Here is a 27,736-nt window from a genome sequence, read left to right as displayed (position 1 = left end):
CCAAACGATGTTTATGTGATGAACAATTCTTGAGATAACACAACTCTTGAGATAAAACCATATAATAAAGCCAGACACTTGATCGCATTGATTAGAATTTTAAGAAAGTGAGAATAATCGGCAGGTTAATTTCACGGAACGCATCAACAAGAGCTAGGAACACGTGTATCGTTATCGTTGTACTAGAGAGGGTTTTACCCGCTACTCCGGCGCCAATTGTTCCCTTGTACACTAATAAACATCGACCGACGGGGTTACGTTGATTCAAGTATTGTTAGGGATCAGCAGTAAAGGTTGGAATCATGAAGATTTGTTTGTATTTGTATTTACATTTGCGTTTATTTGCGGTAATTTAAAAAGTCGTGGCGTGTGAAGAAGAAGAAGTATATGGCGCAGTCGTTGAAATGGCCACTCTGTGTGAAATGACTGTAGCACATTTGTCGAGGTCATCGGCTCCCCCAGTCACCAGCAACAATGAATTCTGTTCCCGTGGACCATGTGATATGTTTGAAGAGGCCAAAGAATATCTTTTAATTATGTTACCGTACCAGCAACATTTAAAACACCGATATCTATTTCGACTGACCAGAAACTTTAATAAACGTCAAATTTCTATGCGACAGTATCGCACCAGTCATTATCGCGTCGGTCTCCTGCAAAGAAAGACATAACAATGCCGTCAACTGTTGTCGTAACCTTTTTATCTTCATTTGTCAGGTAAGTTATTCTGACACCATAAATTGAATAATGTGTCTTTTGAAGGAATCTGTCAAAGCATTGTGTGCTCGCTGTACATTCGAAACCAGAACTACTTCGCCTAAGGTAGAATGCAGCCCGAAAGTAAAAGACTTAAACCTTTGCTCAAACGTACCTCAACAAATAGTTCAGCCATACTCTTACTTTTGGTACTAGAGAAATAGATTACCCCAGATTTACTGATATTTGAATGGCCGTCATTCCTACATGGAGAAAATAAAATTTTCGATGTTCGAATAGCTAAGGCGGTAAAAATTGTTCTACACCAAGTGCTTTAAAATGAACCCCACAAGTGTTAGATCAGAATAAAATTGTAAAAGTTTCAGAGTCCGAATGTCTGTCCCCGAGGTGCATGCTTCCTTAATACAGCGTTTTCACACTATCGGGTGTTCCAATTGTGACTTTTAGTCGAACATCATATTATTGGTTCTGGTAATTTCCCAAGAGTGACGGTCCTGCCAAAACATTGCAACTTTCCCCAAAACAGGATGATATAGTGACCAAACGTCTCGTAAAATAGCATAATGTTAGTGAGTGTACACGCGTGAGTGCGAACCCTATAGTGTGTGGAGGGGTCGCAGTCAGAAAAATTGTAAGGGTTATTAAATCACTCTGTTTTGAGAGTTGGGATTAGGTCGAGCGGTTCTGTGACTGTGACTGGCTGCCGTATGTTATGAGTCCGAACCCGTCTGAAAACTTACCGTATTTTTCCATATGTAATATTAATGTTAGCAATATTGTAACTGTCAGATCATTCATACCGTTATCTTATCACTGCCATTGCTCTTTTGTCAAGTATAATGATAGCATCGTACTATTTTTTAACATTAATATATCCAGATTGTGGTATGTAGAGCATCAGGAGGAGGAAAATGTTGCCAGCCTGAACCAGGTAAGTGGCAGATATCCCAAGATTATGTATGGCAAGTCTTGCATTGGCAAAAGGTCTTGAGGGGTTTTTATTTAGGTTATGTAAGTCACAAGATTTCGTTTCAAGCCTTTTCGTACTGGTGGCTTTTACAGAAACCATATCGGATATCATGATGTAATTGAATCGCCCTCATCGATATCGTTTTTTTTTTCGATGTAGAATTTTGTAAGTTTTAGAGGGACTCTTTACTTTACTAGTGTAGCAACTATTTAATTTGTAGCTGTAAATCTCGTGATCCACAATTTGCATATCAAGTTACTGATTTATTCATATTATGATGATCCACATCGCGATGCACTGTTCAATCAAAGGAGAAAGTTTACCATCCAATGCATCGTTAGTTTGTTCGGACTGCAAATATCTGCCATCAATTAATCATGTTGACCATGGCTAGCATTGTAGTTTAAAGCAAATCGTACGCTTAATTACAGTTCATCCAAAATAAACCTCCGTTTTTGACCCCTAAGGTAAATCAAAAATCATTTATTTTCGGTATATACCTTGACACCTACCAAAGAACTTTTGCAGAAAATAAAAACATATTATGATTGTGTCGCCATTGAGAATAACCTTCCGTAGTACATTTCTTATTTAACATTTTCATAGTTAACTGCTGTGCAGCTCCGTGTATGATTCTGATTCGCCATTCTCAGGATGCTCGAGATATTCAGCTCACATCTTCTTCTGAACTCCACATAAAATCTTCAGAAATTGCACATATCATCATGAATTCTTCATGGCTAAACAATATCTAAGAGCAAAGGTGATTCGTCATCCTTCGAAATCTGATGGTGAAAGCTGGTTTCAAAATATAATATTTTTAAAATTTAGTCGCGCATGATCATTTTCTCTCCAATTTATAGAATGGAAACTGGTATTTAAGGGCGTCGCTGGCATTGGTGGTAATCTATATGACCTGTGGACATCTGATGAAGGACTGAATGAAGATGTAGCGGGAGCTCGGGCTTTGACCAATGAGTTTCAAGGTCACTACAAAAATCATCTCATGGACCATTGGGAAGCAATCGGCGTGACCGAGGTATGTTTTGTACACGACCTTTACAATATATGTCCAGGGCAGTTCATTGAATTTCAGACTTCTCGAAATATAGCAAAGCGATGGTACATGAAAACCAAAAGCAACAGTTATGAGTTGCCGGTTTTGATTTCGTAAATCTTTCACTGTTGCTCCTAACTCCTTAACACTGATACTAAGAGAGTCATTTGCCTCTATTAACATCTGCGCTACAGGTGAAAGTCGCCGTGTACTCGGACGGCCAGGAAAAAGCAAGTTTAATTTTCAATGGCATCGGTTCTGATAAAGAGAATTGGTTCAGTATTGATCGCTTGAGAGCCTCTCCCTGGGGAGATTTAATGGACGCAAAGTTGGAGAACGGAAAGGACGGCCAATATTTCTCAGTGGCTGGGTAAGTGCTTTCCCATTTAATAAAAACCAACTCACTACTATATTACAAATATGTAATGCTGTTAGTGTACCTGGTATCATATTATGTTCGAGCCTGACTACGAGAAATTGCAATATGTATGCCCTTGGTCAAGTTGAGCGATGTATTTCTTGCTTTGATTGAGTCTATACGCAACGTGCAAATGTGTGTGTGCGAGTTATTCAGTGAACTGTGAGGCTGGGAGATGTCGCGGTAAAACATTGCAACATTAAAAAACAAAACAAACGAAAAACAAAATATGAAATCCCAGTTAATTCTCGCCACAATGACATTGCAGTTTTGACTTCAAGCTGCAAAAACGTTTATGTTCTTTACTTATTTAACGATAAGCGTAAGGCAGAAATGGTTGCTTGCGATCGCTTCTCGGCTTCATTCGTCGAGTCTACAAACCATCCTGGGCAGGGTAAAGGCGTTTGCCGTTGGTGTATTTTTTGGGTCTGCGACATTCCGTACATCACGTGTCATTATTTTCTTCCTTATTTTCTTCTCTTACTTTCTTTCTTTGTTTTCACTTATATAGTGATAATGGTATCAATCGCCATTTCTTCATAAATAATAACTATGGTGGTTGTGGTAATGATGCTGGTTGGTTGGTTGTGGTCGATGATGGCTCAACTGTTTGCAACTGGAGTGAATATGCAGACAAACCGTACGTCATGTATGCTTCCGACTCGAAAGTTACATATGAAAGTGGTAAGCTGTTATTGCTTTCCCGTGTTTCTTTATCGCTTTGAACACAGGACAAAAATATGATCTACACCTGTTGTTTCTGATTTTGACGACAATGCTTGAATTTGTTCATAACCCTTTACATACGACCAAACGACCCTTTAACTCTTGCAGACACAATCCATGGAATAATTTTTTGTGAATCACATTACAGGAATAAGTAATGGAATATTTATTCCCTTGCAACTTTAAAAAGTAAGCTACTTTTCTGAGAATTGTTAGTCGTTTTTACTTGAAGGCAATTAAAGCACATCCTCACATTTTATAATCTTGCATGAGTAATGGTGATAGCAAAGATACGGCGATTTATGCAATCTTCTTCTGCGGAAAATAAAAGACTTATATGTCTTATTATTTTCAGGAAATGCTCAGTTTGCTGATTTCATAGCCGTTTTCATCAAACACCGATTCGGTATGTCATATTTATTCGTTCAGGCATAATTGCATGCATAAGTGTTTACTTGGCATTATACGAAGTATCTTATGAGCTTGTGGACGACGGTGTTAATAATAAAACTGTATGAGGTATGCCATGTCTCGTGTTTGCATTCTAATATTGACTATTTCAATATACTGTTGGAAAATGGAAGAAAATTTATTTTCTTGCTCAAAAGTAATGAAAATATAAAAAGACGTGGTGATTGCCTCTTTGATATTTGGTGCAGTATTTGATATTATTCTAACATGTTCTTTTCTAATTTTCTTACAGAATTTTTTGAAAGCAGTCACCGTAAGTATCCCATACTACTTTGTTTTGTGCAGTATTGCACATAGAAAGTGTTTATAATATTGCGATTGTAGTGATAATAGTGGCTAAATTAATTTTCATTGTCGGCGTCACCCTGCTAGTGTAAACATATATTTATGTGGTGAGTGAAAAAAGAAAAAGTGCGGAATTCTGAAACTGAAAAAACAGCATGCATGCTCAGTCTACACTATGAATGTGTATTAAAAATTGATGTCAAAAAGTGTAAAAACAGCATGCTGTTATTATTCTGGTAACCTTTTATATAGGCCGTCCATGAAATACAGTGATGTTGATGTCTATACTGACATCCGAATAATATACTGTTCATAGTGTTGTGCACATGTGATTGGTATACTCCACGTAGTTTTTTAATGTTTTCTCGAAAATATTTTTCGTCACCGTCATCTAACGCAACTATCGTTAATACTGGCAGATTGGGAAATGGTATTCAAAGCCGTTAGCGGCTCTGGAGGTAATGTTCTAGATCTTTGGAACAGTGACGGCGGAAGGAATGAAGACAACAGAGTTGTAAAAAATATCAACACACAATTCCGTGATCATTACAAGAATTCTAAAATCGACGACTGGTCTTCCCTTGGAGTGAAAGAGGTAAGAGGTCGATTATGTAAATTAGGGAGGGGTCTCCAATTGGTCGAAATGTCGCCAGCATTACCATTTTGTCTTTGTCCAAAAGACATTTATTCTGTCTATATGGTAGATTCCTTGCACATATTAGTTACTTAATTGTACCAAAACGTCAATTACTTGTACTTCTAAGCTAATGAATTTGAACTAAAACATGTATTTACACTGGAGGGCCTGGTAAAAACAGATAAGGCTGCTGCCCAATGGCTCAAACAAAAAGATGCCAGATGGCATTTTTCGGTCTGTTTCCCGAGGCATATAGTCTGTGTAAAATGTGCCTGGCCACATGACCATGCAGAGAGTGTCGTTTAGAGCGACATGAAGTGATTAGCTTCTACTATAAGGTACGATATTTCGCATTGCAACAGTAAGAAAGTTCAAGCGCTCATTCAAATCTGAAACAATAGTTGCGTCATTAAAGGGACAAAGGCGGCCATTTTTCATGAATTTTGTTTGATACAAGATACTACTTGTATTGTTTGATATGTTGAAAGATACTGATTAAATGGGTGACCATGCATATATTCGACCCCGGTTTTAAACACAATAAATGAAACCATCACGAAAATAAATTAATGTTTATGAACATCTATTCATTTTCGCGATGGTTTCATGTACCGTGTCTAAAACCGGGGTCGAATATATGCATGGTCCCTATTCATTATCTTTCAACATGTCAAACAATATTAAGTAGTATCTCGTATCAAACAAAATTCATGAAAAATGGCCGACTTTGTCCGTTGAAATGCCCGATCAATTATGCTTCGTTGCAGGTGAAAGTAGCTGTGTATGATCAATGCAAAGAGGTAATGAACATGGTCTTCAACGGTGAAGGAAGCGATAAGAACAACTGGTTCAGCAAAGACAGGTTGACGTCCACTTCATACACTGACCTTGATACCAACAGCGCAACCAACTATTTCTCAATTGAAGGGTATGTTACAACACATTTACACAGTAATCCATGTTCAGATTTTTGTAGAGAAGTTTACGATGGATTTGAAGGCAACAATTGTTAATACACATGAGCTTGTCTTACTTCTGCTATCACTATACAAGGCACTATTCTATTGAAGTTAAAGCCGCTGACCTTAACATGCCTAATTATGCAAAAACGATACACAGAAAAATGCCTCTAATCCTCAACACTTCAATTTCCCATTCAGAGACGACGGTATTTCCCGCCACTTCTTTGTTAATGCCAATTATGGCGGCTGTGGAAACGACGCTGGTTGGTTGGTAGTAGTAGACACTGAGAATGTTGCGTGCGATTGGAGCGAAATGGAAACAAGACCTTACTTCCTGTGCGGCTCAGCTGGACAGAAAGTTACTTATCAAAGCGGTAAGTGTGAGCTGTTGTGGTACTGTGTACAACTGTTTCAATAAACACTTACATAAGAACATGGAACAATAAAACACAACTACTCAGATTTCTCATTAATAAACTAATCCTATTATTTATTTCGATGGTCTAGTGCAAAATGTGTCAAGATTGTGAATTTCATCATCGCTCGAATTTTCAAAATGTCATGTATGCCGTTGCAGGTGCCAGTGATGTTACCACGGGTACAGAGTTTGCTGTCTACATAAAGACTTAGAATGCTGATTGCAAGTCGTTGGCTTCGTTGATGTCCAATATAGTGGTGAAATAGATCACCTTTCTGTCCACTGACAGTATTTTATTTTCGACGTTCAGAAGATGTCAAAAGTATCAGTGCCTTTCTCCTTATATCATTAAAAGACATTACTGCAAGACAAAACAAATATCGAGTCTGTGTCTTCACTTTATTCATATGTCCGACTAAATTGTCTTAAACGACTTTACCGGTCGGGTTAATTACAAAAAATGCGCAAATATATGCCGAGTGAGGAAAAGCAACAAAGTATATCTCTATAACATCATATTACATGTATCTCTTAAAAAATGCTATCATTTGGTTTCATCTACATGTATATATTTACACGGTTGCATGTTATGATCACGTCCAAGGATATGCGAAGATCAATTGCCTTATGGTACATTTATTTTGTACTGCTTTATGTGCCAAATACTATTTTACCTTAAATATCGTCGAAATGATATCAAGTATGAGCCGAATTCCTCTCGTCATTTAAGCACAAATGCTCAAATGTTCAACCTTCGGGAATGAAATAAACTGTTTTTCTGCATAGTGGTATAACAAGCAGGATTCGTTGATTGAATAATAAGCAATGGCATTGATCTCAGGCGATAAATGTCACGACACCGACCATTTAGAGTTACTTATGTAATTTATGATACAGTTCATGAGTGAATCGGTAGTCAAGATATACGCGGTGCTCACTAGAGTACTAGTTTGTTGAAATTGCAGAAACATACCAGTAGATTACATTTAAGCTATTTAAAGTTCTTTGTTCAACTTGCAAAATTTCAGCCATTTGACGCATGACATAATACACCATTTGCATTTCGGAGAGGATTAAAATCAAACAAACTTGGCAATATTGTGGTTACGAGTTTAAGGATGCAAAGACTGAAATATTTTAAGTTGTTCAAGGAACATTACTCATAAATCACTAGATTGGTCTAACGTTGAAGTTATTTCCCCGAAAAATTCTGTTGATAGATTTTTAACCATATTTAGTATTTCTTCGGCATTGTCCTTTTCAGCTTTTGTTGTTCAGGGCAAATTTTTCTTGGTTGAAACTCCATATATCAACATTTTGCTTCTTTGGTTACGCGCATACTTAATATGTTCTTGAGGACGTAAGATGCTTCATTACGTAGTCTTTCTGAAGTTTCTATACAAGAGGGTTGTATAGAGCCGACAACACCCGCATTTTTATCTGAAGGAATTGATGTCTTTCACCTTTTTTCTTTCGACACAAAATTTTAGAGGGTAAATTTGAAAAGTCATACCGCACAATAGACTAATAGCGATTCAATGCTAAATGCTAATTGGCCATATTTTCAGGAGTCAATGTCAAAAAAGTTCATGGCACTGGTGTTTGAACATTCGTAAAACACACACAGCGTCAAACATACATTATCACGCCATTGTAGAATCTATTTTCCTGTTTATTTGTATCAGACCACCGAGTTTAACACTTGTCTGAAGACTTTAGGAGGACTGTTCTAGAGGTAAACTTTGGACCTGCAGTTGCAACAGGACTTGCGAAAGACCAAGAGGAATCCCAAACCTGCTATATTGCTATCTGCAAATATTTATGTTTATCACAGACAAATATAGAAACAGACTAGCAACGCGGCATGCCTTTTGTTCCATGATCGTCTAGGTAGACTATTGCCTTTTCATATTAACATGAGCTCCAAAGGTGTTAAACTTTTTGGAGACTTTGTTTGTAGTTGATAATTGCACGAAATTATACAAAAAGTACGACGAGGTGGCATCGTGCTGCCAGTCGCGTAGCAACCATACTTACTTTGTGAGCTCTCAGGGCAGAAACACTGCTTCACGCCAATCAAAACATAACACGCCCGCAGTTTCATAAACACGTCCTTCAATGACCAACTTTTAATAGACGATATGACTGACCATAAACCATTGAGTAAAACCAGACAGTATCAATAGAAGATTTTCAAATTTGGTTGAAACACACTCATTATATATTCATAAAAAAGTGAGAGGAATTTTTAAAATGGTAAAACTCACTTTCCCGAAGCTCAAAACTTTCCCGTTTTCGCCAGCACGCCGATTCCGCTCAGCACCACATGACAACAACAACAACACAAACTTTGCCGAACATACTTTCGCTTAAAAATTGGTGAAAATCCGGAAATTACCGAAGGGTGCATGGTCGGCACTCTTCGGAAAAGCGAGGCGAGAGCTACTTGAGGCGAGGCGAACATGAATGACTTACGTAGCCGCTTCACGCCTTGAACAATACCCGTTGTAAGTCTGTTTCTATATGTCTGTGTGTTTATTGACAGCAGATGTGAATTATTTAATATGAAAGTCAGTTTTCATCTGTTGTATTGTACAGTCACTGTGCTAAACATCACCCAAAATTCATTTGATCACCTCATGTAGATGGCTGTGTAGGCATAGACAAATTAGCGGCTTTAAAAACGGATGCTACGAGGTTGAAATACAGTGTTTTCAATCGGGTTCAAACTCACAACGTATGGCATCCAGTCACCTAGCGGAGAAGCCAAAGACAAAACCACTCGGCCAAATCCGCACTCTCAAAAAAGAATCTTCAATAACCGAGTTTATAGTTGTTACAAATTTTTGGACTGCGACCCCGCCACACGCTGTAGGGTTCATGAAGCACTCATGCTCGTACACTCACTATCGCACAGTGCACACAAAACTTGATCGAAGCAATGAATACATCGCTAAACCTGGGCGAAAGACAGTTTTGGGGACAATTCTGTACGCCAGCAGAGCTATCAACCCAGGGTAGAGGTTGGAAATACTGCAAAGACTCACTGTAAGATAGCCTACTTTATAAGATTTGCAGTGCCACTACTGATAGGATTCGCACAGCCGACAATAGTTCTTAATACGTACACACTACACTTCTTACTACTTCTACAACAATAAAGGAAAACTCAAAATAGTTACAAAATGCATACCAAAAATACAGATTAACAAGCAAACACACATATTCAAGTTAGCTTTGACATAGTTCTGAATAGGAATGACTCTAGGAGAAGTAGGAAACTATGCATTTCGGACAAATGGCTAATGTGAGGTACTGATGATAATAATTTGAATGAAGCTAAGCTCAGAGGCGATATACGATCTATTCTAATCGGTAGAGTGCAAAACATTTATTTGTAGTTTCTGAGTACGTGCGGTTAAACTGACGATTGAAGGCTAGTTCGTAAATAATGACACGCCAAATGCATAATCTACATAATTAGTAAAGGAGTTGGTGGGCGGAGCTACACCATACACGTGATTCCCAACAACATATAACACGCTTATTTAGCCTTCAATAACTTACAAAGGATAACCGTAAAGATACATCGATTTAAATGTTGCAATGCATGTGTGTCATTTCAAAACGCACTCAGATTGTATACACTCCATGTGTTTATCTTAATGGTGTGAAAATAACATTTGTAGCAAAGTAAAAGCACCTTGGGTATTTGTTGACGGATCAGTTTAGTGATAATGAAGATATTGAGCGTCAAAAGAGAGCATTATATGTATCTGCAAATATGCTCTTGAGGAAATTGTCTTTATGTTCTGTGAATGTAAAGTGTAATCTTTTCAAAGCATATTGTTATCAGTTATATGGTGGTAATCTGTTGGTTAATTATACTGCTGGTGTCTTGAAAAAAGTGAAAGTTGGTTACAATAATGCAGTTGACATTTTTCTTGGCTATAAGAGACGCAGTAGTGCAAGCTCTATGTTTATTTCTAATTGGATTGATAGTTTTGATGATCTTTTACGAAAGCAAATGTATAGTCTGATGAAAAGGATATCTTACAGTGAAAATACAATCGTAAGAATGGTTAATGATGTACTGTTTTACAGTTCTGACTTGCGTAACCTGTGGAGAAAGTCGATCTTTCATGGTTAGTGAATGAATTTATATATGGATAGTATATCCAACACCAGTTGTATTTTTGTATCACAGTATCTGTATTTCCTTTGTGTAATTTATATGGACGAATGTAGTCCCAAATAAACAAGTATAATAATATAAAGAAAAACAGTTCCCACCTTTAGAAGAGGTTTGAATTTTCACCTATGAAAGCATTCATTCGATCTCGGTACTCCTTTCCGTAACAATTTAACGTACGGTCTCGACATTCTGTCGAAAACAAATGTTTTAAATCAACTTTCCCATAGTCACCTTTTGCTATTAAGGTTACTGAATTGTGTAGATTCTATGACAAGCTGACACACCCAAAATAAATTATTATTTTACCAAACCATCAATGATGTAGGAAGATCTTGAAAATTTCATTCGGCTTCCGTACGTTATATTTGGTACGCCTACCCTCATTTGTAGGCAAAATGGGTCTATCAACTAGTTTACACTTTGGATTTCTTGGAAAAGCAATTAAATATCTGGTTTTATGAGCAAAAAAATATATAGTATATTTTAAGGTATATTGTGCGTAGTCAACCATATTTGTAAAGACTACCTGTACATTGACATACCAAGGATCCCAACCTATTTGGAATTAAATTGCCCGAAAACAGAATATATTTTTCCACAGAGTTACCATTCAAGGGGGATTTATTTACTACAGTAATGCTAGGTTTGCGGCAATTTTACGATCAATTAGCAGCACAAGTTAGCCTGCCAACTGATACAAATGCCATTGTAGGCGCTAATCTAATGAGAAACGTATTTAACACTTTGCTCCACTGAAAATATTAAGTCAAAGTCTGTACCACGTTGATATAGCCACCTAAGACTATAAAGATTCTAAAAATACCATTGACTAGACTTAATATCACATACAGGGTGCCTCTGAAAGGGTCGGCAGCAGTAAGAAGTAAGGTCTATCACTGTTTTGAAGTTAAAGCGACAGCCTAAGCCGTGATTAAAATCGATGTAATAGGTTCATGCAGTTGCTTCGGCTTCTATAAATGTATATCAGGGAAACAAATCACGGATACAAGAAAATAGTTATTTTTATTACAAATGTATCAAGCTCTCAGGAGGTGTACACTATGTTGAAGGGTAATCTAAAGAACTTTTGTTGTAAATGCTCCGATTTCGTGTTAGACGAGTTTAAACGGCAGATCATGAGTTCATGCCAAAGGAATACAAAACATTGGGTACCAAAATTACCAAAGTAAATATTATGTACTTACAATTGAATCTGTGTATTTGAATATCTATCAAAAACGAGCTTTGAATACTGCAGGTTATTGGTGATATTTATTACAACAAACAAATCTAACTTAATGCAGTCATATCTTTCGATAGTGGTCTCTTTTTCAAAAATGTAACAAAACACTGCATTGCGTATTATTTTAAAAATTGCATTTTCGCGAACATCCTACTGAATATCGATTTGGATCAACGCTCTGAAAGCACTCTCGGCGCTCTAAGTGCACAAGCAAATATAATATTCAGTGAAGACAAAAACATAATGTGCTTGTGAAATCGTTTTTGTATCTTTTTGAGGAATCAACAGAGACGTCAGGTAAATGAGGATATGTATATCTTTCTCAGGCCCTTATTTGCATATTGATTAATGTACGAGCGGGGTACAATGGCCTACATGTACGAGCGGGTTTAGATAAATATTATTATTTTTATCATATATGATCGAAAGATGTAACATATGTTAAAATGTGAGTGTGTGAGAGTGTCGAAGTTTGTTAACTCAAGACCATGTATAGCACACAAACAAATTCAGTCGTGATATTCTATCGTTCATGCTTTTCTGTTTTTGTAGTAAAATTCAAATATTGGTTTTGCGGAATCACCTTATTCAAGTATGTAGGTGATAAATCAATGGGAAATTCTAATATGCCCAACTGTCATTGTTTCTGTTTAGTGTAAAAAAGCGGGCGAGTAAAATGTAAATTACGCCATTTTCAGGGCTGAAATACCAGGTAAAGACGCCCTAAAATGTTTATTATGTATCTGGAAAGCAAGCATTCAGTTTATAACCTTTCAAATACTTTAAAATTCATACCCCTCAAGTGCTTCAGAAAACATTTTTGCCCTGCCGACCTCCCATTTTCATTAGAAGATCAGTCACCTTACGTCTACAACGACATTAAGCTAACTTTTTATATTGATTGAAGTACGTAGATGTTAGGTTTTGTAATTCCTTGCTTTGCGCTTTAACACACGATAAAATTCGAGGAATTTTCGAAACAGTGTATTCAATTTAATGATCACTCGTCCTTCTCGTATAGTCATCATTCAATGATTTGCTTTCTGTTTACTAAGTCCAGAGAAAATTATGTTTAAGTGTCTCTTTAAAAGTATAAATACATAAATAAATAAATAGATAGATAAATAAATAAATAAATAAATAAATAAATAAATAAATAAATAAAATACTGTCTGCAAATAAGATAAACAAAAGTGCTTATACAGGGTCAAATAAGAATATGGAAATTTAATTTTGCATAAATTTCTTGTAGGAAAAGTGAAGATACTGATGTTGGCAGTTGCTCTCCATAGTACAGAAAAAAAATAGAGTAGTACATCTGAAATGTATCATTCGAACGGCGCAAAAAATAACATTCCACAAGAGACGAAATAAAGCCAATTTCTGACAACGAAGAAAATTAAACCAATCTTTTAGTGTTGGTTGCTCATTTAGAGGGTGATATATCCTATCAGACTGTCAATTTAGCAAAACAGGAGTAAATTATGGCAAATTTGCACTTGAACGTCAACTAAATGACGCTTACCCACTTTAGTTAATGTAGATCATTTCGCCAATACTGAGAGCGACATCAACAGTAAAAACATTCAGAAGGTTTGTATTTCTATCCCCACAATATCGTTTTAGGGCATTGCAAAATTTGGCACTGATGAGCGTTAATGTGTTCAGTGGTAAAAACTGTGTCCTGTAGATTTTTATTTGCGCTTGCGTGTAAGATACAGGCACTGGAAGTGTAAAGGAGTATTACTGTTCAATAAAAGAAGATTGCGCCGTCGTTGAAAGTGCCCGCCACTAGAAATAAGATGTGATAAAATTCATGGCATTACCGAGAACATTGGTGAAGGTCATCGATTCAACGAGTCACCAGCCATAGTGACATGTGCTACCTCGGACATGTGTACAGGGATAAAATTATCACTCAAAAATGCTCCCTTACCAGCAGATTTTAGAACCCTGATATCTATTTTGAGTAAGTAGAAATTTAATAAAGTAAATATTGTGCGCGACATGATCACTTTCTGTTTGGTCTCCTGGAAGGCAAGATACAACGATGGCTCCGAGTGTTATCATACTATTTTCGTTTCTCTTTGGTCAGGTGAGTTGTTCTGATATTTGTGTTTAGCGATAGTCTTTTCATTAAAGTTGTCTCAGAAAACGCTCGCTGTATGTTCGGATGTCAAACCATTCACGTATCACAACGTATTCTGTCACACTGTCAATCAGCTGTTGTACTATTAAGACACCTTGTCCTTTGTTACGGCTACAACTTCAAAAACTAATGTATGACATCAGTGATTTTGCCTGTTGCAAGTTAGCAGAAGTAGAGGCAGCTGGGAATAGATTGTTCACTTTTGTCTGCATTTGCTGTGATCTTTTTTTTTCGCTTGTGGACATTTTCATGAATGTTTGCCACATCGTATTGTCACATAGCAGAGTGGGGGCTAAAGGAAGTATTGATGCTTACACTCTAGGGTAAAACATTTGAGTAAGATAGACAGCAACAGGTACACAGGAATACTTAACGTCATCGTACTTCATTGACTGAGTAACACAGATACATGGTATAGCTCCTATAGCTATAACAATCGCTTAAAAGTCTTCGGGTCATGGTAGTCAGTGGTCTCTGACAGGTCGGGTCTCCAAAACGGTCTCAAAAACTTATCCAAACGGTCTCCGTAAAATTTCTATATCGAGTGAAAATCTGCATGTTGCCATGACTTTGGTATGCGCCTATGTATACTGTCACCTGTTCCAATTTTGCCACAATTATCATGGATTTTAAGCGGGTGGCCGCTTTTAAAACAGCGCCCTCACATGGACATTTTGAATACAAAGGAACGCCTCCTTGACCATATATGGGCATATTTAGATTACAGGTGACTGTATACCTTTAACTGGAGATGAGTCGGCAAAAGCCAATGGGAGGAAGGTCTATCCCATCTAAGTACAATGTCAATCACGATGAACGATGTGTTGATACAGAACACTAGGGATATGATTCGACATCGCCATTGCTAATGACTTAAGCAGTTGTTAAAACAATACATCACAAAAAGATAAACGGTCAAAGGTCCGGAAAATAAACACCGGAAGATCACTTTCTGCATGCAGCACGTGTAGGGTAACTGTTGCTTTACACGATAAATATGTTGTTGTGCCTGCAGACAAAGCATCAAACAACATCATTTTTGTCTGCAAGCAATATTACATTCAATGTTTAAAGAACGAACTTCAGATTAACTCAGATGATGAGAGTAGCACAACATACTCTCTTTCAACCTTATCTGAAGAGGAAATATTGCAGAACCATTCAACAGTTTTGAGTGAGTTTGGCATCGAGTTAGCGCAAGATGACAAGGTATTACCTAATCTATATTGGATTCCTAAGATCCATAAGAATCCCTATAAACAACGTTTCATAGCTGGTTCCAGTAAGTGTACAACAAAACGCTTGTCACAACTTTTAACCATCATTTTATCAACCATTAAATCTGGTTTGGTACGGTATTGTGACAAAATTTATGAAACTAGTGGGGTCAATCAAATGTGGATATTAAAGAACTCCAAAGAATTGTTACATATTTTACAAAATAACAAAAACATGTACAATTCAATCCACACATTTGATTTTTCAACGTTGTACACAACCATCCCACATAACAAACTTAAAGACAGGCTATCATCTCTCGTGAAGAAAGCCTTCTTTTACAAGAATGGTAGTCGTAGGTATGAATACATTGCCATCAAGCGCAACTTAGGCTATTTCACCAACAACAGTGATGCCAAACTCAAATACAGTGATGTTGAGGTGATTCAAATGCTTTATTTCCTAATTGACAACATATTTATCAAGTTTGCTGGCATGACATTCAGGCAAACCATAGGCATTCCCATGGGCACAAACTGCGCCCCACTTCTTGCAGACTTATTTTTGTATTCGTATGAAGCAGAGTTCATGGATTCACTTCATAAATCTGGGTGTAAAAGGATTGCCAAGCGATTTAACAACACCCAAAGATATATTGATGATCTCATCAGTTTAAACCATCCTGGTATATCCAATTATCTACACCACATCTACCCAGATGATTTAGAAATAAAAGAAACAACTGAAAGTGTGGACTCGGCATCATACCTAGATGTATTGTTTGAAATTAGACATAATACACTATATACTAAGCTGTATGACAAAAGAGACGATTTCAATTTTGAAATCATAAAGTTTCCCTTTTTGTCGAGCAATATACCATCATCTCCAGCTTATGGTGTGTATATTTCACAACTCCTCAGATACAGTAGAGCATGCCATTCATATGAAGACTTTCGAGTGAGACACAGCCTATTAGCTCAAAAGTTAGTGAGGCAAGGATTCTCAGAAAGTAGATTAGTGAAATCATTTAAGAAGTTCTACGGTAGATACGGAGATGTTGTAGCAAATATGACCTGTCTGTTTCTCAAATTTTGACTCACAAAAGTAATTTGGTGAATTCACCAAATAACAATGAATTTGTCACTTTGGGTCAATCTTGACGGGTGCGGCAAGCTGGCAGGGTACGCTTACCCATTCCGGACACCTGGTACCACCACTATTTCGTGGTTCAAGATGGCCCCATTGCCTTTGTCATCATCTATATGTTACTTGGACCTGGCAAATTTCACAGTTTACCTTGAATGATAACGATTATTGGACCTGATTTGATGTCTATTGGTCAGAGTCTTTGCCAGTCATTTAAACTAAACCCGAAAGGCTGAAATACTAAGCAATCGTTGGGCGATATTGCAGTGTCACGGGTGATTACATCTGATTAAAAATTCACATTGTTGAATTGTTTGTCTCAAATCCCGAGCGTATTTTGTACAATTTGATTTTGTTGATAATTTTTTTTATCATCGTTAAAGAAACTTCTTAAACTATATCTAGTCAATTTAATATTTGGTTCTTATATAGCGCACATATCCACAAGTAGATGTGATCAAGGCGCTTTACAATTATTATTACCCCTGGTCACTGGACCTAATATGATACCACTCAACTCCCTGGGGAGCAGACAACAGCTCACATGTGCAGCCAATAAGCGCAGCAGAGCTAAACGCACACATAACAACCTCTGTCCTACCAGGTACCCATCACTCCTGGGTGGGGAGAAGCAATGAGGAATAAAGTGCCTTGCCCAAGGACACAACACCACAGCCATGGCGGGGCTCGAACTCACCATCCTTTGATCGTGAGTCCACTGCTCTAGCCACTGGCCCATGATGCCTCCATATTATTGAACTGTTTTGACAATGCAGGTGAAATTATACCATTCAATTTAATTGTCTGTGTTTCGATGAAAACAATGAGGCACCTATACACGTACTGCTACAATTCTCTACCTTGCACTAGATTATTTCAAATAAATTTTCATTTCCCTTTAGTATACAATAGGAAAGGCGCAAAGACATTTTGTTTGATATCGTTGAATATGTGTGTGCCCTTTGAGTTGTTCTTTGAATTGGGCGTGGTGAACTTGCGAATATGAAATGACATTACAAGATTTAACAATGTCGTTTCTTCAAGTATATATTGAGGGTCATTAAAAAGACAGCTACTCATCTTAACAGTGTTCGGTTTCACTTTTAAACCTCGAAGGTGTGCTTAACGACATCATGTCATCTGAGTGTTAGCGCTAGTTCTAGTGTAAACATATGCTTCAGAATGTTACTCTTAAAAGGGCTTCAAAATATAGATATGGTCTTTTACAATTGTTCTTAAAGTGGTGTGACAAAAATTATCGTATAGATTTTGCATCTTTAGCAAGAAATAATGGCGAAATAGGTATAATAACTCCAATTTAGTTTTGATACGGTCTATAAAGTGGATCAAAGGAAAAAATGCGACTTGCGCGACCCGGTTGGAACATCCGTTGACACTTAGTCAGTGTACTTATTAAGTGTAAATACTAAGTCTTTTAATTAAAGCAGCTAAATAAGCAATAAACCATACCAGCGATGGTATACTTGTCAAAATCGAGTAGTATACCCGTTGCTGAGGTGGTTTATTGCTATTATTTAATAATATTTTAAATATTATAAATGGAATTTTTATCTAGCTGAGAACTGGTGCCTGTTCAAACCGTGCCAGATTGCGAACAGAGCACGGTTATTTTAACGACTTGACCGATCAGACCGCAGTATTTGTGCCGTCAATATATAATATGATATAATGTGTACTAACTTACAGGAATAGGAGATATTCATGCTACATGAACACTGTAGTGAGACTCGCCATTCTTTCATGTGTAAAGTCAAAATATCCTGCAATAACATACATACAAGATATGGTAAACGCTCATGCAGTACAAAGTGTTACAATATCTTACCTTTCTATTTTCTTAACTTTCGTACCAGCAATATTTACTTTTCACTTTGTTTTGCTTGTTGTATTAGTACAATAAGTAAGTTTTCTCAGTTAGACCCGGGTTTGGACTTTGAAATTGGTTATTATAGACACATCATTTTGGTTACAAATTATCCCGTTTATGCTTGTGATCTTGTAACAGGTATTATAAAGGTTGCTAATTATATTTCTCCATTTATATTCATATCTAGATCGCGATTTATAGAACAGCAGGAGAATGTTGCCAGCCTTCATTAGGTACGTGGCAGATATGCTTTGAATATACGTGCCTAATCTCAATTGTAAACGGTGTTGCTGTTCTGGTTGCATGACTCATGATATATCAGAGATATTTTCACAAAGTTCCTAAGCTCTCCCTGCGTCCGTTTAGATTTCAGTCATGACAAAAATGTACATTAAAAAACAACCACCGTAGAGAGTGGGGTAAGAGACATTGTAACTGGCATGAAGTGGTTCACGATGTTTCTACTGTATATTGTACTTAGTTGTAACAATGTTCCACTCAGAGCTTGTATAACTCGGATAGTTCAAGAGAATTAACTCCTTTCCCTCAATGGGTTTTTGTCTGTAGAGGCAGTGTCGGTCAAACAAAAGGACAGATCAGATACTTCTTTCGGCAAATCCGACTTTGTCAGGGTTAAATTTCGAGTTTGATTGGATCCGCCACTGGGAAGGTTTTTGTTTTGATAGCTAAGCCGTGGCACCGCAAGTCAGTACACAGAGCGACTATCGATTAGCATTCAGCAAACCATTCCTAGCGTTGTAATAGTCTATGAATTGTAGTTGTAATCTCTGTTCATCCAATATCCACCCACCTTTTCGAAGTCAAGATGTTTCTTGGGATTTTGTCTATTGGAGCAGACTTGCGGTTGCATTTGTTGAAATGGATTTTGACTTTTGCAGTAGACATTGGCAAACACTTAATTTCATATCATTACTTTGATTCTCACAAGTTGTGGACTGAATGATGATTATATAAAGTAAACATCCATGAAACTTTTTCAGAAGCATGCTTTATGACTCTCTGTATTGTACCAGTTTGCTCTTCTCAGATAACTATATATATCAGTTGCTCATGTTTGGGATGAATTAAGAACTGTTAAATTGTACATCAATCTTTACGTCATAAAATCAACATATATGCATAAAATTCTCTCTTGAATTTGTAGAATGGAAACTGGTATTTAAGGGCGTTGCTGGCATTGGTGGTAATTTATATGACCTGTTCACATCTGATGAAGGACTGAATGAAGATGTACAGGGGGCAAGGGCTTTGACCAACGAGTTTCAAGGTCACTACAAAAATCATCTTATGGATAAGTGGGAAGGAATTGGCGTCACTGAGGTATGTTTCGCAAAGAGATCCTATGGTGTTTTTCTACGAATATTTTTGAGTTTCACACTCAAATATAGCAAGGCCGGATTTAATGTTTCGGACATTATTCCCCCTTTCCTTTAATTCTTTATCACTAGCAAGTTCTTTTGAATCTACATGACCAATTCAAGGATCCAAGTGCTAACCGAAAATTCATTATTATGCATATTTGCCAATTTAATGTAGAGAAGGTTTTACCTAAACTATTGTCTACTTTCATCATGTAATGATGTTTTGTACACCTAAGTACCCTACCGATTATCTCTTTAGTGTCCTGATGATTTGTATTTTTTTTAAATCCTAAGTTAGATGTATGATGCACGATTTGCCATTTTATCATGTGTTGAGGAACGTTATACAAAGATAGCTACTTCTTTATTCCTTGACAATGAAGATAGATTATCATTTCGTCTTTCCTTCCTATTATCCTGTGTTTACATAGTTTTAATTCTTTCTGACGTGGCTCATCTCTAACTAATCAAAGTCAAAGACACTTCTTACTTTCTCTCCAAAACCGGCTATATCACAGCCTGAATTAGTCACTTTACTTTAGTATATGTTTATGTACAGTATAGTGTATGTGCATGCGTATACTCAGAGCGCATCGCTCACCACTGGAACTTGTCGTCACTTTTCCACCCACTGATACATTGAGTTATTGTAGCAGTAGTTCAACGTAGTTGTAGTGATAAAGTTTGAAGAAAAAAGAGCCGTCGCCTGTCTCCATCACTTGAACTCAAAAGATCCTGCTTCACAAACAATCCCACACAATCTGTATTACAGGTCAAAGTCGCTTTGTACACGGGAGGCAAGGAGAAAGCAAGTCTGCTCTTCAATGGCATCAGTTCGGATAAAGAGAGTTGGTTCAGTAATGAACGATTAAGATCTTCTCCATGGGACGATTTAATGGACACAAAGTTAGAGAACGGAAAGGATGGTCAATATTTTTCAGTTGCAGGGTAATCACTTTCATGTCTATAAGATACCGTTTAGAGCCATCATACATAACTGTTGTCATTTCAGCGTACATTTGCAGCATGGCATTATATTTTTTTGTCAATATTTTTTCTCATTTCGAGAATTCAAGGAGAGGAGAATTTTGCAATTATCTCATTAGTAAAACAGTTACTGTGCGCGTTTTTTCCAGTTTATTTCTTTGTGAATAACTATAAATGCAAAGAAAAATGGTAAATTGACAAGCATGCTGCCAGCATTACAGTGGTGAATCAATTTATTCATTAAGCAGTTGTTTCAATTAATATTTACTTATAGTCGATTAATAATCTCAATATCAAGAGAGAAAATACGTTAATCAACAAAGAAACGAAATCGATTCATTATTTTATTAGTGAAATTTGATAATTCATTAATATGAGAATTCATTAACATTCTGATCAGTTCCACAGGACAATATTTTGCGATTGTTTTGGCCCTGGCGGCCACTTTTGCGTTAACAAGGTGTTTTTTTCCCGGGATTTGTGAATTTGTCTTTTGGTCTGCGACTTCTTATATATTGAGTGTCGTTGTTATCTTCCGTCTTCTTTGTCGTACTTTCATTTCTTTATTTTCGATTTTTAGCGACGATGGTATTAATCGACATTTCTACATAAACAATAACTATGGTGGTTGTGGTAATGATGCCGGTTGGTTGGTTGTGGTCGATGATGGCTCAACTGTCTGCAACTGGAGTGAATATGCGGACAAACCATACTTCATGTATGGTTCCAACTCAAAAGTTACGTATGAAAGTGGTAAGTTTTGATATCTTTGGCGTGTTTCCGTTTTCTGATTTTATAATACAGCCACTAAATCTTGAAGATAGGTTATTGCAAAAAATGAATGAATCTAAAGTAGATTTTTTTCTTTACAACTTTCAAAGCTAATCCTATTTTCTAGGAATCGTGAGACTTATTTCCTATTTTTGTGTGTAATTGTATTGAATCTTCATGGACTCATATTGTGTTGATGACACTGGACAAAGCCATTCACATTTTCTTCGTTTACACACAATACATGATGTAAATGTCTTTTTATTTTAAGGAAACGCTCAGTTTGCTGACGTGATCGCAATTTTCATTAAACATCAGTTTGGTATGTAATATTTTCATCTTAACACTTCAAAATTGCTGACAATTTAGGCGTCCACAAAACAAGAGTATTTTTCCTGATGATGAAATTTATTGGCACCACTCTGGGTCACGTCATAGCTCGTTTCATGTCTATGTTTTAGGGTGTGTGCGCGCGTGTATGTATATATTGATGGATGGATGGATCATTGTATTTTAAACAAATTATTGTAATTAGCTCTGAAAACATGTCTTTGGATATGACTCGGCCCACTTTCACACATTTTACTTACAATCATTCCTCATACCCAATCGATTTTCCAACAACATTCTAAAACAATAAATGTGTCGTCACGGCAAATCTTTAGGAAGGTGTTATTTTCAAATGGAATAACAGAATTCCTTGAACTTATAATTTTACTAAGCTTCTTCTAAAATAATGTTAAAATGCCCAGTTTACCATTTCAACTCAGCCTGTATGTGTGTATTAAATGACCAAGAATATTGTTCGAAAATTGATTTTTATTCAACACTAGAATTTATTATTCAACAATACCACTTTACATGGTGAACAATGCCTCTATACGTAAGCTAATATTTTTCATTGAATTACTGTCGAGCAAGCAAAAATTGATTTGTCTTCTTCACTGAAGTGACGAAATATAATGAAAAGATTTTAACATTTAATTAGTATTTGATATTCACTTTTATATGTTTGTTTGGTTTTTTTATTGTTAACCCAGAGTACATAGAAAATGGTCAGGGTAAGTATACGCCATACTTTCGTATAGTATTGTATATGCATTGCTTGTAAATAGTGTGCTAGCAGTACTGATAATGGAATCGGACATGGACTTGTTATGATGTCACGAATAAGGCTTCGGCCGGATCTCAGTAAGATCACGATACGTTCGTAAACCATATTCCGTGCCTTCCTTAGATACGATTCCTAAAGACAGTTTAACTTATTAACTTTAGTTTAATCCCCAATGGATTATAACCAAAATCTATTCCGAATTAAAGTAACTGGTTGCCTTCTTAAACATTGTTTAAGCGATGAGAAGTGCACATAAATGCAGAAGTAAACAAGGTATGATGACACTAACGTTAGCTAATCGCATTTCAAAAAATCGTAAGACAATGTTAACATTTATATTGACCATGCACTCCCATGAAAAAGCTTTAAGATAAAGTTGATCTGGGTTCCTCGGCGAACTAGTAACATTGATTTAAGGATATTGTAAGAGCAAACTACGTTTCAAATATCAAATAATCATTATCAAGAATTGTGAGTATTCCTGCAATTAAGACTGGGAAGAAAGTCGCCAATTTTGAAGATATACTGCTTTATTTTCGTGTCTTCAACTAGCGTTTACATGCAAGTAATCATCAAGTACACATGTCAATTCATGGAGATACGTACTTCACGCTTCGTTCTCATAAAGGGTGAAATACCCTAAATGAGAATGTGAATAGATTTTTCTTTTATTCGGTGATGAATGGATTGTAAATGTTAACCAAAAGTGCAGCTAATGTGGTAATTGTTACTTTATGACTTGAAATTTACACTTTGTGTTGACAACAACTAATTATTACATATTATATATAGGTGACCTCAGTTTTCGACCATGCCACATAATTTTCCTTACATGTTTTCAAAGTTTTGAGAAAACATATTTACGCAATAAACTGATAGCTAAATTCAAAAGGTTATTTAATAAGTAGATAGACCTTATCGCCTTTGTGAAGGCTGCTCTTACTATAGATTATTTATGAAGAAAACGACATCATGCTGCAGATTGACAATTTAAAACAATGACCCTTGCTGCTTTGCAATAAAATTTTACCTGACAAATACTGAACGTAGTGTGAAACCCGAGGAGTAGTATGCGTTCCCTTCAAACTCAGTTCAAACATCTCAAATATCTGACTTCAAATTTGCAAAGACTGCATGTCATTATTCCTGACCGCCAATTTAATGGTCAGATCACAAAATACATGAAGATGGTCAATACCAACTTCCCATAAAGCGCTGTGGCAAGTGTATGTAGATGCTTTGCGTCTCAACCTAGCAGTGCTTAATGTTTTAGCAGGGAAGTCCAGCACTGATGTTGTTAATGCTTTCAGATTGGGATCTGGTATTTAAGGCCGTTACCGGCGCTGGAGGAAATGTTCTAGATCTCTGGAATAGCGACGGTGGAAGGAATGAAGGCAACTCAAGGGCAACAGATATAAACACTGGTTTCCGTGATCATTACAAGAATTCTAAAATCGACGACTGGTCTTCACTTGGAGTGAAAGAGGTAAGTGTGGGACATGCAAATGTGGTTATAACTTATGCTCTTAATGATTTTATGTCAACAATAATCAATTTACGAATCAAATTTAAAGTTTTGTTTAAAACCAGTCTATGTGTCCCATTTCCGCTTTCTGCATTAAGATCAATATCAACGTAACACTCAATAAGGGTAGGGGCTATTTTATTGTATTTTATGACTTTATAAAGTTACATTTGTCATTTAGATTTAAAGAAAAGGCAACTTGGGTATGAATGCCTGAAGAATCTATTCCACGAACATGCCAACTATACACAATTAGAGTTGCATGCAGTGTCATGAAACACGACAAGTAAATGGATCGTACATTACAACTATATGCGATTAATAAAATAGCTAGCTAATAGATTATATAACATTACACACAGCAGTACCATATCAGTCTACGGTTAGGCAGTCGCTTGCGTAGATAACAAAGAGTGTATATATGTAGCGAAAACGTACAAAGAACAGCCTTGCAAGATTGCAGCCACAGTAATCACCTGACGACTTTCAATTAGAGAAATATAGCTATTCACAGTGAACCTGCTAAATTCATCTAACCCCAGGTCGTAAAAGATGAAAGTCCCCAAGTTTTAATTCCTACAACGCAATCTTGCAATAGCCCTTTGATTGATAGCATCTGTTTCATCTTTGATTAAAACATCCATTTGCCAGTATGATTTCTTATGCAAAACATTGCTGTGCATAGTATATAATGTGAAATTTAAAATCGCATTACTAAAATAAGTTAGACAGACGTAGGAGTAAAATGTCCCATGCAGCCTTCAAGAAGAGATAATTTCTTAAGGGGAAGTTGTAATGTGCACCATCAAGATTGATATCCATTGTGCTATTTTTGTGATGTTACAGGTCAAAGTAGCCATATATTACGAATGTAAAGAGGTCATGTATATGATATTTAATGGTGAAGATAGCGATAAGAACAACTGGTTCAGCAAAGAAAGACTGACCTCCACTTCTACACTGACCTGAACACCGACAGCTCCACGAACTTCTTTTCGATGGAAGGGTATGTTTAACATTTCCTATCGAAATTCTGCAGCTTTCTTAGTTCAGGTATTTTTATACATCGTCACCATGGATTATAAGCTGATTTTTATTTTAGGTACACAGGAAGCTGGCAATCTAGATACTGCTTGTCAAAAAATTAAACTTTCTAAACTCAATTTTCTAAGTTGTAATGCTTGTTCCTGTTAAGAATATGCTTTTTAATTAACATATACCCCCTTTAACATGTTAAACACTTATATATATATATATATATATATATATAATATATATATATATATATATATATATATATATATATATATGTATAAATTCTGCTATATTTGATCTAGAGACGACTACATTTCCCGCCATTTTTTTGTCAATTCCAATTACGGCGGCTGCGGAAACGATGCTGGTTGGTTGGTAGTGGTCGACACTAAGGATATTGCGTGCGATTGGAGTGAAATGAGAACAAGGCCTTACTTCTTGTACGGCTCAGCGGGACAGAAAGTCACTTATCAAAGCGGTGAGATGCACCGTGTGCTACCTTGACTTAACAAATGCTTGATCGCTCCCGCATAGGTTTTAAAGTCTGTCTCAATAAGGGAGGTAACTTATATATAGGTCCATGGAGGTAGGTTAAATGGATTTAAATATAAATTAAATCGATTAAATTGCTTTAAAATGTTAAAGGAAGTATTAAGTTTGAGTTGGGAAACTTGTAGGCCGAAAGGAAGCAGTATGTTAAATAAGTCACGGCTTTGACTATTTGAGAACAAAAACAGGTAATGCATTAAAGTAAATGCTGAAATAAATGTAACGCAATTTACATCATTGGATGTTTAGGCATTGCGAGTATTAGTAGTATTAGTGTTTTATTAGTCCTAATTTCCTCAGTTGATATTTAGCTAGTAATATGGTGAAATAAACACGCAGCATATCTACATGCAATATATTTTGAATATTCAGAGATACAGCTCTCTAGTATTAACGGTCATTAAACAGTTGCATACTAATTAATTCTTCGTTTTCCTTTCAAGTAATTGGATGTCGGCATCTAGTCAAGAAATATAGATCAAACTAAAATTATCTTACATTGTAGAATTCTTATCTAAGAGGGGTTGTCGGCTAGGTGTTGATGGGCAGAACATAAAATTAGGCAACTTCTTGCACTTCATCAAGCTTCATGTACATTTTAGTTGGCTTCAAAAACTGATGATTTCCATAGTTTGAGGTACTTTGCAATTATGTTCGTAATCTAAATCAATATGAAAAGGGCAAACAGAATCGCCGCTAGATGCCAAGAAAGGTGAAGATCAGTAAAAATATAGGCCAGCAGTAAAAGACATGTGGTTGTGATAATATTGGTCCCTTTATGCTAAGATATATGAGCAAAAATGCCTGAAAATGTATATTCTGAACATTTGGATAGATTAAAGTACGCATGCAGGACATGGCGCGGCCATACACATATTTACATATCAGTTATCCAGTCAGTATCCTAGTATAGGCGTCAGTTACATTGCCATTATTTCAATTTTTCTTATGTCTCAATTATGAGTGATGTGTAATGTGATATTTTAAAAATCTTACATAATAGCAGTCAGTCTATTTATATTAATATGATAAATCATTTCAATTAACGTTACGTTTCTTAAAGAATATCACAAAGTATTTCTATTTCTCAATAATTGAAGTTATGTAATATATGTCGTTGCAGGTTCCGGTGATGTTGCCACCAATGGAGAGTTTGCTGTCTTCATAAGAACCTAATTAGATACTAATCGAAGGTCGTTAGCTTCAATTTTATCAATCATGATATAGTTTAAAGTTCTCCTTATTGCATGATGACATTGCTTTCGGCAATTAGAAAAGGTTTAAATTTAGCAGAGTTTTTCTCTTGATATCATTAAATTAACTCTATGCTTGATAAACAGCAAATGAACATGTGTCTCTCAGTGTCACTTTATTCACTTTTTTCTACTGTAATATTTTAATGGCTGTGTCAGTCGGCACATGACAAGAGCATGCGATCATGTGGTGAATGGTTTAAAACAACAAGTTGAAACTGAATATGTTTAAGTGATGCTATTCTTTTGTTGCTCGGAATATTTACTCGGTTGCAGGTTTGATCAAATTACATCAATCCTGTGCTATGCGATGATCAATTGTCTCCAGGATGGTAAATGAGAATAAGTTTCAGTGCGGGAATCTTCCTCCATCATCGGAATTACTTCAGACAATTTGAGCTCCCTTCGTGATTTACTTTCAGGCACTGAAGGTCAAACGTTATAATGTTGCCATAAAATATGTATAAGTAAGTGCCTGATGGAATTAATAGCAAGATCTTGGGGTAGCAGTTGCATTTATTTAGGTCACAATGTGAAGTGACTTAACTATCAATATCAAAGAAGTCCTTCTGCATATACACATTATATACAATCTACACATTCTCAAGGAGGCTATC

At 36.4% G+C, this 27,736-nt stretch overlaps 2 protein-coding genes across 2 annotated transcripts; both read left to right on the top strand.

Moving 5' to 3' along the window:
• Positions 1-555: 555 nt before the first annotated feature.
• On the top strand, positions 556-7,039 carry LOC139142421 (uncharacterized). The gene is made up of 11 exons (XM_070712348.1): positions 556-717; positions 1,597-1,648; positions 2,551-2,726; positions 2,939-3,114; positions 3,674-3,846; positions 4,244-4,294; positions 4,592-4,612; positions 5,064-5,239; positions 6,049-6,209; positions 6,442-6,617; positions 6,821-7,039. Exons 3-11 carry the CDS (start codon positions 2,694-2,696, stop codon positions 6,871-6,873), a joined length of 1,020 nt encoding a protein of 339 aa, XP_070568449.1. The 5' UTR covers positions 556-717; positions 1,597-1,648; positions 2,551-2,693; the 3' UTR covers positions 6,874-7,039.
• Positions 7,040-14,108: 7,069 nt separating this feature from the next.
• LOC139142419 (uncharacterized) lies at positions 14,109-27,214 on the top strand. Its single transcript, XM_070712347.1, has 11 exons — positions 14,109-14,194; positions 18,691-18,736; positions 19,669-19,844; positions 20,658-20,833; positions 21,453-21,625; positions 21,915-21,965; positions 22,684-22,704; positions 24,068-24,243; positions 25,129-25,288; positions 25,620-25,795; positions 26,990-27,214. Exons 1-9 carry the CDS (start codon positions 14,150-14,152, stop codon positions 25,249-25,251), a joined length of 987 nt encoding a protein of 328 aa, XP_070568448.1. The 5' UTR covers positions 14,109-14,149; the 3' UTR covers positions 25,252-25,288; positions 25,620-25,795; positions 26,990-27,214.
• The last annotated feature ends 522 nt before the right edge of the window (positions 27,215-27,736 follow it).

Source organism: Ptychodera flava, chromosome 10 (genome assembly GCF_041260155.1).
Source record: "Ptychodera flava strain L36383 chromosome 10, AS_Pfla_20210202, whole genome shotgun sequence".
Taxonomy (NCBI): domain Eukaryota; kingdom Metazoa; phylum Hemichordata; class Enteropneusta; family Ptychoderidae; genus Ptychodera; species Ptychodera flava.
Note: the sequence above shows the minus strand (reverse complement) of the source record. Positions and strands in the feature narration are given on the sequence as shown.

What these genes read in the sequence shown, in the direction of transcription:
- LOC139142421 (XM_070712348.1), top strand. Translation starts at nt 2,694, where the DNA reads ATGGACCATTGGGAAGCAATCGGCGTGACCGAG. An exon ending in CAATATTTCTCAGTGGCTGG is followed by an intron (nt 3,115 to 3,673) that starts GTAAGTGCTTTC and finishes TCACTTATATAG; the next exon opens with TGATAATGGTATCAATCGCC. An exon ending in GAAAGTTACATATGAAAGTG is followed by an intron (nt 3,847 to 4,243) that starts GTAAGCTGTTAT and finishes TATTATTTTCAG; the next exon opens with GAAATGCTCAGTTTGCTGAT.
- LOC139142419 (XM_070712347.1), top strand. Translation starts at nt 14,150, where the DNA reads ATGGCTCCGAGTGTTATCATACTATTTTCGTTTCTCTTTGGTCAG. An exon ending in TTTCGTTTCTCTTTGGTCAG is followed by an intron (nt 14,195 to 18,690) that starts GTGAGTTGTTCT and finishes ATTCATATCTAG; the next exon opens with ATCGCGATTTATAGAACAGC. An exon ending in CAATATTTTTCAGTTGCAGG is followed by an intron (nt 20,834 to 21,452) that starts GTAATCACTTTC and finishes TTCGATTTTTAG; the next exon opens with CGACGATGGTATTAATCGAC.